Here is a 15,323-nt window from a genome sequence, read left to right on the forward strand (position 1 = left end):
AGTCGGTTGATCTTGTCTAAAGACATTATTGCTTCTTGAAAATGAAAGAATGTAACTTCTTTCTGTATCTCCAAGATTTCAACATCGGCGACCACACGCAAGAAAATATACTAATGTTCGGTTGACCTCTGAATTTTACTCTGAATTTCGGTTGACCCCTGAATTATTCGATGAAGTTAGTAATTTCATCGAAACTCAATAGTATCTAGTTTTGATCGGTAAATTGAAAAAAATATTTCAATTTAATTAGCTATTAATAAAATCTACAAGTATTATCGATACGAGGGCTTCAATTATACAGCATTGAATTTGGACAACATTCAAGAATATCTCTCGGTAAAGTTACCGACTATGAAATGGATAAACCCTTCGGTAAGTAGTAGTTGGCAAACCTCGTTGGTTAACTTAAAAGATGTGCAACAACAAGAGAGAGATCTCTAAATGCATTTTGATTTAATAATGGCATGATAATGCATCAACGATTTTCGCCCGTTTTCTTCATAAATGGAATGCTAGAATTCAAATTACTGGTACAATAATTTTTCATTCATGGAATGTCATTGACTTGAGGCGTTTGATAATACCGTAGTCAATTAAAGAAATTAAGACTTCAATAATTTGCTAGATACAATTTTCAGAAATCTCGCGCGTGTTTTTAAAAAGACGTTATGATAGTAAGTGTATATCGGTTGTGCTATTTACTAGTCAAATTTTCATAGATAAAAAAGTAAGATTCAAATTAACGATACGGTCGTACATTTATAGAATGCTGTTGAGAATGCGCGGGAATCGTGTATGTATAAAAGAAGATAGAATATATAGAAAGATTATGATAATAATAATAATAATAATAACCAGAGAGGGGAAGAATCCAAGAACTGGTGATTCAATATTCTCCCATGGAATCACTTTGACATTTGATGCAGCCATGAATCTAACTCCATACTTCAGATAAGAGAAGAGAGAGAGAGAGAGAGAGAGAGAGGTGGGAGAAAAATAAAAGAAAAAGAGAAAGAAAAAGGGGGAGGGCAAAAGGAAGAGACAAGAAGGGCGCAAAGGGAGAGAGCACGCAGAGGGGGCCATCAAGAAACCCGGGAGCACTCGACATCGACGACCATCATCAGCACCCGCGCCCACCCTCTCTCTCTCTCTCTCTCCTCTTCCCCGCCTTTCTCTCTCTATGTCTTCCGCATTGTCTCTCTCTAGAGAGGAGGATGGAGGTGGGGGAAGAGGAGGGTGCGTGCGGGGAAGGAAGCGAAGAGAAGCGAAGGCCGAGGAGGGAAGTGCGAGCGAGCGGGAGCCCCTCGTGCCGCCACGTGGCGCGCTCCGACTGGTTAGGTGCATTGAACGAGGAAGGAGAGAGAGAGAGAGGGTAGAGAGAGAGAGAGAGAGGAAGCGGAAAGGAGGTCCCTTTCCGTGCGAGAAGACCCGAGGACGGGGAACTACAAAATGGGTCGGGGGCGGAGTTGGCGGTCGCGTGTGGGGTCTGTGAGCGCTTGCGCTTGCGCGGTTCGATGGCTCGTCAGGGGGGCGTAACGCCGTCCACCCTTCCTCTGACCCGCCCGGCGAATCCGTATCTGTAGAAGCGCTTCCCTTTATTTTCTCTCTCTAGAAGCACTCCTCCCTTCTCTCTCCCTTCTCTCTCTCTCTATTTATTCGTTGTTTGTGCCCACACAAGTCATTTGTCGCCCTCTTCTCTCTCCTCTTCTCTCTCTCTCTCTCGCGTATCTCAGCCACCACCCTCTTTTGCTCCCTTGCCCTAAATCTCACAGACCCATCTCCTCCCTCATCTCGCAATCCCACCACCACCGCCTCTCTGGTCTGCCTCTGCCCATCTGGGGGCATGCATCTCTGAATCCGGGCTGGTGCTGTCTGCCCCTCTTGATCCGCTGCTGGTGAGGCTTTCGAGCTCAGGTGTCTGTTTGGCCACTGCCCATTTCGAGGTTGTGATCTTTCGTTAGTGAAAGTCCCTTGCTTTTTGTTGTCTAGATTGCTTTGTTTGTTGCCTGCCCGGTTTTGTGGTCCTTTGTGTTTTGATTGCTGGTGGGCTGTGTTTTCCCGGGTGTGGTTCTGTTGGGAGTTCGTGTCATTTCTGGTGGTTGTGCGATTGGGTTTGGGGGTCTTGTTGGTGGGAAGTTGGTGGGAGTGATGCATTCAGTTTGAGTTTTTGAATGGGGTTGGTTTTGCTTGTGCTCATTCAATGGGGTGGGCGGATTTGCGCGTTTCGCGTGATGTTTGTTCTTTGTTTACTCTTGATGACTACTTGTGAATAGGTCCTGGCTTGTGGGGGTTAAGGTTTATCGTGTAATCTTGTTGATCATGTCATGGTGTTGCGAGACCGTGTTACTCCCACTCACTTTAGTCCTGACTGGGAATTTAACTAGAAACAGATTGCATTGTGTTGCTACCGCAGTGGACCCAATGCAATCTAACTTTTCAATGATCCAGTCAAGATGTAATGCTGTTGCCCACCTTGAAGTGCTTTGTTGGTGATTATTATCTGACTTTGGGTTTTGTATATGGATAGTTGAGAGTAAGTGGGACGATGAAAATCTATAATGGGAGGACTTGGGTAGAAATGGTTGGTTTTGAAATGAACGGATCTTGTTGTATTCTTCATCGGAGTAACTTGTCCATGATACCCATCTTGTGCCAGTGTTTGCATCTTTTGTGTGGGGAATTATTTTTCTTGTCTTTTTATTGTCGTTAGTTTAGATTATATCTGGTCATTCTCTTGGCTAAGCAATTTTATCATGCATTTCTATGTTTTAGTCCTATTCATAAAATTTTATGCTACCTCTCATCTCATCTTAAAAGTATTTTTCTTCCTGTTTCTGTCAAAAGTTTTGAACACTATGTTTCTGGTTTTAAACTAAATGCCTTGATTCCTTCAGTACAATCTGTGAATTATCTTGATCCCCTGTATCCTTTTTCTCCTCCCCGAATACATTGCTGTTGGTTTGGCTTTGTCTTTGGATGTTTCTTACACTAGAGTGATGCATGACAATGTTATCTCTAATTACTTCCGGCAATTGTTACAGCATACCTTGCTTTTCTTTCTGATGTACTTCAGCTGCATTTACAGGATTTTGGCCATATTGAAGTGTCACTCATATTTTCAATTGATTCATGACATGCTTAGGCCACATGGTAGCTGCAAATGTGAGGAACAATTTTGAAGATGAAGGACGGCAGCTCATTCACGAATGAACAATTTTGAAGATGAAGGACGGCAGATCATTGACGAATGAACAATTTTGAAGATGAAGGACGACAGCTCATTGACAAATGACATAAGTAACAAAAACTGGGTCTTGAAACGCAAGCGAAGAAAGCTGCCATGTGGACAGGATTTGGTTAATGGTAAAGAACAGAATTCGGTGGCCTTGGAGGTCCCAGAGACTACGACTTCTGCCAAGAGCAAGCTACAATCTGAAATTTCTCTGGATTGGTCTTCATCGAAGAAGAAAGGAATTGATGGGGTAATATATTGTTAATTGCTTCATGCCACTTCTGTTTATTCGTACCTATGCTGTTTCTTAAGTTGTGAGGCACCTTCTAGTTTTCCTTTATATTTAGACTAAACCCTTGTTGAATCATAACAGTGACCATAGGCGAAATTTTGTCTACAGGATAAAATTTTATCCTCTTTTGTGTCAATTAGATGTTTTGAGGATTCGTATCATTTCGATGTTGAGGACTTGTTGAGGACCATCTATTGTTCTCTTAACTGATGGTTTTTGTAACAATTTGTCTTGCAGTATTTCTATGAATGCGTTATTTGTGATCTTGGAGGCAACTTGTTATGTTGTGATAGCTGTCCCCGGACCTTTCATATTGAGTGCCTTGACCCTCCTCTCAAGGTAGTTCATACCTATTTGAGGGGTCTTGCCTTTAGTTAGATGCATTAATTGCTGTCATTTGTCTCATTGTACTTGATTGAGATAATTTAGTTGTCTCATTTTATGGTTTTCCATTTCCAGCGGATTCCACTGGGGAAATGGCAATGTCCTAATTGCTGCTCGAAAAATGATTCAGTTGAGCCAATAAGCCATCTCGATTCCAGTTTAAAGCGAGCTCGGACGAAAATTAGTGGGTCAAGATCCAAGACATTGTCTAGCACGGAAAAAGTATCTCGAATGCTTGGTAGCTCCCATTTTCCAAGCAAGAGGTCTTTGAGTGGAGGGAATTCTGTTGTGACGCCTGAAGTTCAGCAGTTGGAAGGTAAGCCAGATCTGTCCCCAGGAGAGGACCCATGCACCAACAAGCCTGGTTGCCCATCCCTGGGCAGTTCTACGGATGGAACCTCTTCCTCTCAAAAAAATGATGATGAACAGAAGGTAGATGTACCTCCAGCAAAAGCTCCTTCAACCAGAAGATTAGCTTCTCCTTCTGCACCTGCTTCATCTCATTCTCAACTGGTGAGTTCAGAACAAGATGATGAAGCATCAGAGAAAAATTCTCAATGTTGTGATGGATTCAATAGTCCAGATGGTCAAGCTGCTCTCGTAATTGGTACTAGTAAACAGAGAGTTAAGAAGAGAAAGCATGTGCAGAAAAATGACATTCAGAAGAAACGCAGGACTGACAATGGAAAGCAAATTATTGCTGCTTCTAAGAGCAGGAATGATGATGGCAAGCAAATTATTGGTGCTTCTAAGAGCAGGAATGATGATGGCAAGCAAATTATTGCTACTTTTAAGAGACATGGATCGAAGAAGAAATCTGCAATACCTGAAATGGGTAATTCACAATTAAGAAAGAGAACAATTGTAAACAGGGGTTCACGGTCTGCCACGGAAGAAAACGGAGCAAAAGAAGGTTCAAATGGTCCAAATAAACAAAAGGTAGATACTTTCACATTGGCCTTTTCATTACTGACATATTACCTATAACTTTTATAATACTTACTGGCATTCAGTTACATTTAGCAAATCTATGGGACTTTCAATTTTTATTTGTATTTTTTTGCTTTTTTTCCTAAGATATGAACCTCTACAATATATTGAGCGGACACAGTTTGGCGTTTGGTCCTCTTGCATGGCATGTTTGTTTTCTAAAGATATCTGGGAGCCCTGGATATCTTTTGGTTGCTAGTTCTAAGTTGATGGCTTCCATGTGCAATGGCGCAGGGAAAGTCCTTCGTGTTGTTGCTCCACTGTCTTTGTTCGCTGTTTTGATGTGATTTCATGTTGAGGGAATGTGAAGATATATTCAAAATTGATTTTGTGGTGCAGAAGCTTTCTGGAGAGTTGAAAAGCCCACCAGTTAAGCCAAAGAAAAGAGACCGTCATGTGAATGATACACCAGTGTGCGTAAGCGGCACCGTCAGTGAATTTCAGCAGGTAAATCTGCTCTTGACCAACTTTGTTCTTTGACTCTGGTGATCGTTCTTACAATTCATCTATAATTCATTTAATACCATCTGCTTTTCAGGTTGATCGGGTTTTGGGCTGTCGTGTTAGAGGTAATGGTGCAAGTTCATTGTTTTTTGTTTCTGTATGTATTGTAGACAATCTTAATTCTGTTAGTTTACTTGTTCCAGAGAAGCAGGACAGACATCCGGACAGTACTTCCGGCGAAATCAACTTAGATGCAGGAAACAGGGTTGCCCTTGCCGATGAAAAACAAGCTGATATTAGCAATGGCAGTGATATCAAACTGCACAATCTGAATGTCCACGAGAGTTCGTTGACCAAGGACTGTAAAAATAGTAGTTGCATGGATTCGTTGAAGAGTGATACGGAGCATTTAGCTTCTGAAACTGATGTGCTTGAAGATTGTGATGAATCTTCTAAGGCCACAGATGATCAGAGAGGACCAGACGCTGGAGTAATGGCAGACTCGGTTAATTTTATAAAGCTGAATGGTAATGACAAAGGTGAAGTTACTACAACAGGCGAAATGCGAGTTTCTGTTGAAGAAAACGACAAAGGAGTTCAGGATGAAGGAGGGACGGGATTAAGTCCTGAGAGCATAAATCAGGAGCCTGAACTGGCTGAATGTGCGTCTGTTGACCAAGAGTCTCCATCATATGAGTTTTTGGTTAAGTGGGTTGGGAAGTCAAATATTCATAATAGGTGGTTACCTGAATCTCAGTTGAAAATTCTGGCTAGGAGAAAGCTCGAAAACTATAAGGCAAAATATGGTACATCAGTGATTAACATTTGTGAGGAGAGGTGGAAACAGCCTCAGCGTATTATTGCTCTTCGTGCTTCCAAAGACGGTACTCGTGAAGCTTTTGTGAAGTGGACAGGGCTTCCCTATGACGAATGCACATGGGAGAAGCTAGATGAACCTATTCTGAAAGAATCTTCAAATCTTATCGATGTATTCAATCAGCTGGAACAGCAGACACTGGAGAAAGATTCTTCTAGGCATGATTCACGTGGGGATAGGGCTGGCCATCCCAGTGAGATCATGACTTTGACAGAGCAACCCAGTGAACTTAAGGGCGGTTCACTATTCCCCCACCAGCTTGAAGCACTTAATTGGTTGCGGAAATGCTGGTGTAAGTCTAAAAATGTTATACTTGCAGATGAGATGGGTCTCGGGAAAACTGTATCAGCATGCGCTTTCATTTCATCGCTATATTGTGAATTCAAAGCTTCTCTGCCGTGTTTGGTTTTGGTCCCACTATCAACCATGCCCAACTGGCTTTCGGAGTTTTCGTTGTGGGCTCCTGGTTTGAATGTTGTGGAGTATCATGGATCTGCAAAAGCAAGAGCAGTTATTCGTCAACATGAATGGCACGCTAGTGATCCAATTGATGGCAATAGAAAAACGGTTTCCCACAAATTCAATGTACTATTGACGACTTATGAAATGGTTCTTGCTGATTCCTCACATTTGCGTGGCGTTCCATGGGAAGTACTTGTGGTTGACGAGGGCCATCGTCTGAAAAATTCAAGTAGTAAGCTGTTTACTCTACTGAATACATTTTCATTCCAACATCGTGTGCTATTGACTGGTACACCTCTTCAAAATAATCTAGGCGAAATGTACAACCTACTGAGTTTCTTACAGCCGGCTTCATTTCCTTCCATTTCATTATTTGAGGAGAACTTTAATGACCTCACAACTGCAGAAAAAGTTGAGGAACTTAAGAAACTGGTTTCTCCGCACATGTTGAGAAGGCTTAAGAAGGATGCCATGCAGAACATTCCCCCAAAAACTGAACGGGTGGTCCCTGTTGAGTTATCATCAATTCAAGCTGAATACTATCGTGCAATTTTAACAAAGAACTACCAGTTACTGAGGAATATTGGGAAAGGGGTAGCACAGCAGTCAATGTTAAACATTGTGATGCAGTTAAGAAAAGTATGTAATCATCCCTATCTAATACCTGGCACAGAGCCTGATTCTGGTTCTGTTGAGTTCCTCCATGAGATGAGGATTAAAGCTTCAGCCAAACTTACTCTTCTGCATTCGATGCTCAAGGCCTTTTTCAAAGAAGGTCATCGGGTCCTGATTTTCTCACAGATGACCAAGCTTCTGGATGTCCTTGAGGATTATTTAACTATTGAGTTTGGTCCCAAGACATATGAGAGAGTAGATGGTTCTGTTTGCGTCACAGATCGCCAGGCAGCAATTTCTCGCTTTAACCTAGATAAAAGTCGGTTTGTATTCCTATTATCAACACGCTCTTGTGGGTTGGGAATCAATTTGGCAACCGCTGACACAGTAATTATCTATGATTCTGATTTTAATCCTCATGCTGATATCCAAGCCATGAACCGTGCACATCGGATTGGACAGTCTAATCGGCTTTTGGTGTACAGGCTCGTTGTTCGAGCTAGTGTAGAAGAACGTATATTGCAACTTGCCAAGAAGAAATTGATGCTTGATCAGCTTTTTGTAAATAAATCTGGATCTCAGAAGGAGGTGGAAGATATACTCAGGTGGGGTACAGAAGAGCTTTTTGGTGATTCTTCCAACGGTGGCAAGGAGTCTTCAGATAATGATAACGGCAAAACTGAGCCAATGCTAGATGCAGAGCATAAGCATAGGAAGAGAGCTGGTACTTTAGGAGATGTTTACAAGGATAAATGTGCAGACGGCAGCAACAAGATTGTATGGGATGATAATGCAATACTGAAGTTGCTTGACCGTTCGAATCTTCAGGATGGATCCACTGAGTGCACTGAAGGAGAGAATGATATGCTCGGTTCAGTGAAGGTGGGTTATTTTGCTTAATTGCTTGAGTTTTGAACACCTCTATGTGGATTTTTTTGCTGTTTGCAACTTTATGAACTCAATATTTTATATGTACCTTTTTCATGCAAAAGTAATGATTAATAAATTAAAATTCTGCCATTTCAGAACTTATGGTGTGACACCTTTTTGGAGAATAGCACAATTTTCTCTTTGAGTAGAACTTGGGTCTAGTGGCTTTTATTTTCTTTTGTTGGTTGGGAAGGGGTTGGGTGGGGGAGAGAGGTTGTCTCTCAGTGATTTGTAGCGTGAATCTTCTAGTAGGTAAGAAGTTAATTTAAAACATAATTGCGTAGTTTGTGATTTGATTTAAAACGTAAGTGGGAATGATGAATAACTGCATCAGGAATCTGCAATGAAAAATGTTTCTCCGCACATAATTTGTTAGATTTTATGATTGTCCAAAAAGCAGGCTTGAATTTGAAGGTTTTCAATGACTTCGCCATTCTTATGTGTTGTCTGTCATTACTTTCACATTGCTTATGCATCTTATGTAGTTGTGGCGAACTTTCAGGTACTGTAGTTAACAGCATTGTTGAAGTTTTCTTGATCTGGGTGCTCTTTTAATGTATTTCACTTCAATAAGTTTAATGGAATTTTCGCTAAATAATATCGTGTAATTTGTCGAGATAATTTTCTCCATGTTTACATATCAGTCCCTTGAATGGAACGATGAGCTAATGGAAGAGCGCGGGGAAGGCGAATCACCTCCTGTTTTGAGCGAGGATGTATGTGTTGCAAACTCTGTGAAGAAAGAGGATAGTGTTGTTACTGTTCCTGAAGAAAATGAATGGGACAGACTTCTCCGAGTGAGGTAATACAGGGTTAATTTTCAAATTTTTTTTTCCTCCTTACCCATTCTTATTTGCCTCTAATATTGTCCAATTCTTCAAAGAATGGTGGCATGATTGTTGAGCTTAGCTTTTTTCATTGGGACGGAATAATTTTTTTTTTCTTTCTAATTAGATAGGAATGTATATGTTTGGGAGCCAAAACGTTTGGACCAGGTCCAGCAACAAATGAAATTGAGGCATCTCTCCCCTTGTCTTGTAGAGGTCTTTGACTTTCTATGAGTGCCCTTTAATCAGCTTCTGCTTCTATCTCATGGTTTATTTCTTCATCCTTCTGATAAGGGTGTTTCTTCAGTTATTGGGAATAATTTATAATTCTCACTCTCTGTGAAGTTGTAATTAGTGATTAAATGATCATTCTTTAGTGCTGGGATCATTGTTGATGTGAAAACTATAATGCTCTTGTGACCTTCTGCACTTTGAATCCTTTTCTTATATGTCCTGCACTTACGTTATGTCAATTATAACCTGACCTTTGCTCTCTGCAATTGCGTTAATCCAGTGATGTCACTAAACTTTGTCATGGTGATGTGAATGGCTTGAAATGGGTGGTGATTGCTGAGGTGATAGCTGTTGCCCTTTTGGTTGCTTTGAAGAAATAACCCCGTAGTTATCGTATGCTAGATTATCAATACTTATCATTTGGAAAAATAAGGAATGGATGCTTTCTCATTTTCTTTGGTTGGAGGAATAAATCCTTTATCAGAATGACTGTTCTGTAACTATAAATAAGGAGAAAATATGGGCCTCCATCTTTCAAGATTCTTGCTCTTAATGCTTTTTATGATCACTTGTGTTTTGTAGATGGGAAAAATATCAAAGTGAGGAGGAAGCAGCTCTTGGTCGGGGAAAGCGTGTCAGAAAAGCTGTTTCTTACAGGGAAGCATATGCAGCACATCCAAGTGAAATGGCCAACGAGGTATTTTATCTGAATTGCCTTCTCCTATGCTTGTTAGGGCTGGAAACTTTAGAATAAGAGTGCACCTGATGCTGTTAAATATTGACCAAGGGATTATGATGGTGATCTAATGGTTAGTTCTTTGATATGCTGAAGAAACTCTCTCTGTTGTGCTGAAGAGCAACTTCATGGATCCACTTTTAAATCCCTTTGTCATTGTTCTTTATATATTCTGGGTCCCGGGAGTTGAAATTTGGATTATGAAGTTGCAAATGTCTCTCCTTTTTTAATTTGTTATTATTCCACTAATGAAGGAAACACTTGTACCGAGGACTCATGCATTGAACATACAGCTTATTTTCCTCCATAATTTTTGTGCATGCATGAGTTTGCTTTCAAATTCCTGTTAAAAGATATGTTTTTTCTCTTCATCTTGTCCTAATGTCCCTTTTAGGTTGAATTGCTGACATCCTTGAAGGTGGGATACTGGTCTATATTTTGAGTTTTTCACTGAGTATATTAAGCTATTTGATCCATTAGACAATTTATGGACAATAAAATCAAATTTGTTCCTGATCTCAATGGTGCTGAGGTTTTCATGCATTGACTTGCACTTATATAGCGTCATAATTTAATTATTTGTCGGTTTACCTTTGAAACATAAAGCAGAGTGGTGATGAAGAGGAACGGGTACCAGAGCAAGAGCCAGAACGGGAGTATACACCTGCTGGACGTGCTCTAAAGGAAAAATAGTAAGTGCCACAATTCTCTATGTTTTTCTTCTCAGTGTAAGTTTTTTGCTGCTAAATCAGTTGATGAAGGGATGTCAATGCTAATTACTACTTGTCTTTGTTGTTCATGGTTGTGGATGGCGAAATTTAAACTTTGAATTTCTTTTGATGCAGTGCTAAGCTCCGTGCTAGACAAAAAGAACGCCTTGCTAGAAGGAATCAAATTGAAGAATCTCAGCCCAGTGGGGGGCCGTTGGGACCTGAGGGAACAATTCAATGTCCACCTGATGTTCAAAATGGTAATGAAGTAGCTGGTTTTATTCAAACCAGCCAGGGCACTTTCTCGGTAATTGACTTGGACAATGACAAATCAGATGGTACGAAAGCCGAGCACCCAAGTCAGAAAACAAATGTTCATTCAGATCCTTCTTTTAGTCCTTTAAGCCGCCCTCCAGACATACTTCCGCTCCACCAACATGATGGCCAACATGAAGGCACAGTCTATCCAAGCTCTGAGTCTGACAAATTGTTACCAGTTCTAGGACTCTGTGCACCAAATGCTAATCAGGTTGAGTTATCACGTAGGAATTCTACGCGACCAAATGCTAGACAAAGTAGACCGGTTGGTCTGGAATTCCCGTTCAGTCTGGCTCCATTCTCTGGTAATTTGATGGGTACACATCTGAAGGGTTTGGAACCAACACTGGACAGATTAAAGGTGCCTGATGGCCCTGGAGAAGTTTCACAATTGCATCCTGTGAGTGGAATTTTGAGAAATTGACACTTTCTACCTTATACAACCTACCCTCACCCCTCTCCTGTCCTTCCCCCCTCCTCTTCTCACACATGCTAATTAATTTCATCTTTCTTGCCCTCTCTGTCCATAGCTTTTGATTTTAGTGCTTGTTTGCTTGCAGTATCCTCCAGCACCTCTCCATGACTCTGGTCGGCTGGAAAACGCTGGGGTCAATTCCTCTGATTTTCGGGATATGATGATGACACCTAAATACGTGGAGGAGACGCTGATGCCCAGATTCCAAGTTCCAGCTAAAGGTGTACTTCCACAACATGACTTCTTGCCAACATTATCACTGGGAAGTAGGGTTGAAGCTGGGCGTGAGTCTATTCAAGATTTCCCACCAATTCCCCCACTGCCACATTTCAAATTTCCTCCACAGGATGTGGCTAGATATGGTCATCAGCGAGAAAGAGAAACGGTGCCCTCTTTGGGGTTGAATCAAATGCCTACATTCTCATCAATTCCGGAAAACCACAGAAAGGTGCTTGAAAATATCATGTTGAGAACTGGCTCTGGGTCTAGTAACCTGCATAGAAAGAAGTCCAGAGTTGATGGCTGGTCCGAGGATGAACTTGATTTCCTTTGGATTGGTGTCCGGAGACATGGACGTGGAAATTGGGATTCCATGCTCAGAGACCCTAGGCTGAGGTTCTCAAAAAACAAAACTCCAGAAGATTTGTCGGCTAGATGGGAGGAGGAGCAAGTCAAGCTTTTTGATGGATCATCTCTCCCCATGCCAAAGCCCACTAGACCATTGAAACCTGGAAAATCCTCATCATTTCCAGGATTCACGGATGGGATGATGACGAGGGCCTTGCAGGGAAGTAAACTTGCTATGCCTCCAAAGTTTCAGTCGCATTTGACCGACATGAAGTTAGGTTTTGGCGAGATGGGTCCTCCTTTGCCTCCCTTTGGTGCTTCTGATCAACTAAGTCTTCAAAATGAACACTTAGCAGCTCTTCTACCTCATAATAACCCTGACAAACTTCGGGAGACTTTTGTTCGCCGTTATTATGGCGGGCCTTCTGATTTGCCTGGGACTTCACTCAGCATGCCTTTTGAGAAGCCATTTATGCCAAACTGCTTTGGCTCTGGCATGGGTTCGGTGGGTGTGGTTGGCTCAAGTAGCTTCCAGCCTAGGGATGATGAGCAGATTCCGTATCCGAAGTTGCCTGGTCTCTTGGGTAAACCTCTGAATATGTTACCTGAATTGAGAAATAATTATGGGGGTGAATCAAGCGGTATGGTCTTGTTGCCTGACCCTGATAAGCTTGTAAATCATCAGTTCCATTCTAAAGGGAAAGAAGTAATAGATGAGGGTGCTTCTAAGAAAAATTTACCCCATTGGCTCCGAGAAGCTGTGACTGCTCCTCCACCGGCACCAGATCCTGAGCTGCCACCCAATGTATCCGCAATAGCTCAGTCAGTGAGACTGTTATATGGGGAAGATAAGCCTACCATTCCTCCTTTTGTGATACCAGGTCCTCCTCCTTCTCGACCGAAGGATCCAAGACTCATTCTTAAAAAGAGAAAGAAGTCGGAGCAAATGCGGCCCATCCAGGCAGAACTCCAGGAGAGCAGGCAACTCCCTCCGCGGAATCTCTTAGGTGATGATGCTGCTTCAAGTTCTATCCCTCTGGTCCCTGAGCTTAATGCATTTCCACCATCGGTGGCCACAATGCCTGATCCTGCTCAGAAGGAGGCTTCACTTAACGCGTCAACTTCAGCAATGCATCAACCTTCAAAGGAGAAAATGAATGCAGAACTGTCTCCATCGTCTGAAGTACTTAAGCTGGTCGCATCCAGCATTGGTCCGGGTCAACAGCTTGCCCTTTTTCTGCCCACGAAAAGCTTAGATCTCACTGGAAGTGATGTATCCTCAATGAAACACAGTCTTGACCCCGCAGGCAATTCTGAACCAAATCATGCTGGAGGCAAGGAGCAACCACATCCCGTCGATGGGCTTGCTGATCCCCAGAAATTAGGCCAGCCTGAAAGTGGGAATTCTTTCGGTAAGACTCGGTCAGTTCTTTCTCGGACTGATCATCTTGATGCAGAGGAAGTCTCGTCTGAGGAGACTGTTTCGGATCATCCCGAGAGTGACAATGATCCATAAATTCAAGGCAGGAGAGTGACAAACTATGGAAATCACAATTCTTTCGTGGGACTGGAAGCGTTAGGGTGCTTTGCAGATGGTGACATAAATTCTTTTCTTGTAGACTTTGAGCAGTGACGGTGAGCAATGAAACCGCAAAGATAGGGACAATTAGCCAAATTAGGACATCTCTGTGTAAAGCTTTTGTTATAGAAAATGAGATTATAGTGTTAATCGCTGTACATTCCTCTTACTCAAATGTTGCAGGTGCTAGATTAGCATAAAGATCAGGCAAATTCTTCGTCGGACTGTTACCGGTAAGTTTTGTAGCTCTAATGAGACCAGAGGAAAGAGCTCTGTTAGTGCAGGCATTTAACCAGAGTGAGGTTGCTGAGTGGCTTCGTCCACTACATCACTCTTGAATCAAGTCAACTGGTGCATTTATCTTTCTTTTCTTCTCTTGCCTTGTTCTTTCTCCTTCCGTGCCATTTATTCCAATTTAAAAGACCCAATCTCCAATCCCACGCCAGATAAAAAGATCCCACGAGATGAGGATGAACCTCGTGTCATCAAGGAATCAGTTTTCACGCTAGACTGAGGGTACTCCACTCCCCACAAGGTTCATATGAAATATGGTAAAGGTGCCTGGACTTTGTTCGTAGGTGATTCAACAAACTATCCCTTTCAGTTAGAACATCCAATTGTGATCTTATAACCTATACAACGGCTTCTGTTAGCAATCCCAATCGAACGTCCGATTGATGTCATGTCAATGCGCATTCACCGTCGTAAGCATGTATGGATCTAACCAATCTTACCGATCTTTTCAATCATAAAGGAAAATGAAGATGACCAGTCTCTTTTCCAACTAGTCATTGACCATTGCACTGTCAAAATACAAACATGGCCAGAAAATGTAAACGGGAATACCAAAAAGAAAAAAATAAAATAAAAGAAAGAAAAAGGAATGGGGGGAAGGCGTAAAGCAAAACTTGGATCTTCGAGAGCCTAGACTAGTGAGAAATGGCAATCTGTCTCGGGTTCGCGGCGATGCTTCTCGAGTTCGCCATTACAAACCTCGATGAAAAAGCATAGAACCGGTAATAATCTTCGTCTTCCTGATTCAACACGCTTCCCTTACCACTCCCATCAAAGTTGAGAGAATAGCTCAGCGGATCATACAAGCACTGGAACGAGCTCTGCCTGTTCTTATTGTTGTGGCGCAGCAACATCTTGTTCCACTTCTTCAGCTTCACCGCAAGCTTCGTGAGGCAACAACAGCTCGACCGCGTCGGTGCTTCATCGCTGCTACTAGCAGCACAGGATGAGGGCGACAGTGATGAAGACGCAGCAGCAGCACTCCTCGAAACCGAAACACCGCCCATGGTGGCCATCGCGGCGGTGTTCTTTTCTTCACCGCCGGTGCTTTTGGCTGAGGACATTGTCTTTAACGTCATCTTGGTCACTCTCTCTCTCTCTCTCTCTGCGCTAAAAGTTTCTATGAACCTTAAGCGAGAAAGAAAGAGCATGCGCATGTATGAGGAGAGAGAAGCATGGTGCCTGCATATACGGGTGCATATATACTACCATATAGTCAAGGGTCGGTGTAACTTTTGATTCGTTCGATAAATATTCAAATCACTTTCTTTATTTTCTATTCGGGATTTGAATAGGGTCAGTTCTTGCTGCACTATTTTTTCTATTCTTTAGGGGTTTTATACTTTCCTTTCAGTAT

At 42.1% G+C, this 15,323-nt stretch overlaps 2 protein-coding genes across 7 annotated transcripts; one reads left to right on the forward strand and one right to left on the reverse strand.

Moving 5' to 3' along the window:
* The first annotated feature begins 1,070 nt into the window (after positions 1 to 1,070).
* Positions 1,071 to 14,038, forward strand: LOC104445816 (protein CHROMATIN REMODELING 4). 6 transcript variants are annotated; one of them, XM_010059738.3, is made up of 12 exons: positions 1,071 to 1,943; positions 3,086 to 3,482; positions 3,762 to 3,863; positions 3,984 to 4,847; positions 5,238 to 5,345; positions 5,437 to 5,467; positions 5,546 to 8,178; positions 8,871 to 9,028; positions 9,870 to 9,984; positions 10,630 to 10,715; positions 10,869 to 11,451; positions 11,612 to 14,038. In XM_010059738.3, the coding sequence occupies exons 2-12, from the start codon at positions 3,264 to 3,266 to the stop codon at positions 13,607 to 13,609; spliced, it is 6,897 nt and encodes a 2,298-aa protein (XP_010058040.2). In that variant the 5' UTR covers positions 1,071 to 1,943; positions 3,086 to 3,263; the 3' UTR covers positions 13,610 to 14,038. The 6 variants fall into 6 exon arrangements, with proteins under 6 accessions (XP_010058040.2, XP_039168791.1, XP_010058043.2 ...); XM_039312857.1 differs by having other exon boundaries at positions 3,143 to 3,482; XM_010059741.3 differs by having other exon boundaries at positions 3,143 to 3,482; positions 5,241 to 5,345.
* A 410-nt stretch (positions 14,039 to 14,448) lies between these two features.
* LOC104429803 lies at positions 14,449 to 15,116 on the reverse strand. The gene has a single exon (XM_010042611.3). The coding sequence runs from the start codon at positions 15,043 to 15,045 to the stop codon at positions 14,602 to 14,604; it is 444 nt and encodes a 147-aa protein (XP_010040913.3). The 5' UTR covers positions 15,046 to 15,116; the 3' UTR covers positions 14,449 to 14,601.
* Positions 15,117 to 15,323: the final 207 nt, after the last annotated feature.

The sequence above is a fragment of the Eucalyptus grandis genome, chromosome 5 (assembly GCF_016545825.1).
Source record: "Eucalyptus grandis isolate ANBG69807.140 chromosome 5, ASM1654582v1, whole genome shotgun sequence".
Lineage (NCBI taxonomy): Eukaryota > Viridiplantae > Streptophyta > Magnoliopsida > Myrtales > Myrtaceae > Eucalyptus > Eucalyptus grandis.

Coding starts and splice junctions, on each gene's coding strand:
- LOC104445816 (XM_010059738.3), top strand. CDS start 3,264: ATGAAGGACGACAGCTCATTGACAAATGACATAAGTAACAAAAACTGG. Junction 9,985..10,629: donor CAAGTGAAATGGCCAACGAG/GTATTTTATCTG, acceptor TGAAACATAAAG/CAGAGTGGTGATGAAGAGGA. Junction 10,716..10,868: donor CGTGCTCTAAAGGAAAAATA/GTAAGTGCCACA, acceptor CTTTTGATGCAG/TGCTAAGCTCCGTGCTAGAC.
- LOC104429803 (XM_010042611.3), bottom strand. CDS start 15,045: ATGACGTTAAAGACAATGTCCTCAGCCAAAAGCACCGGCGGTGAAGAA.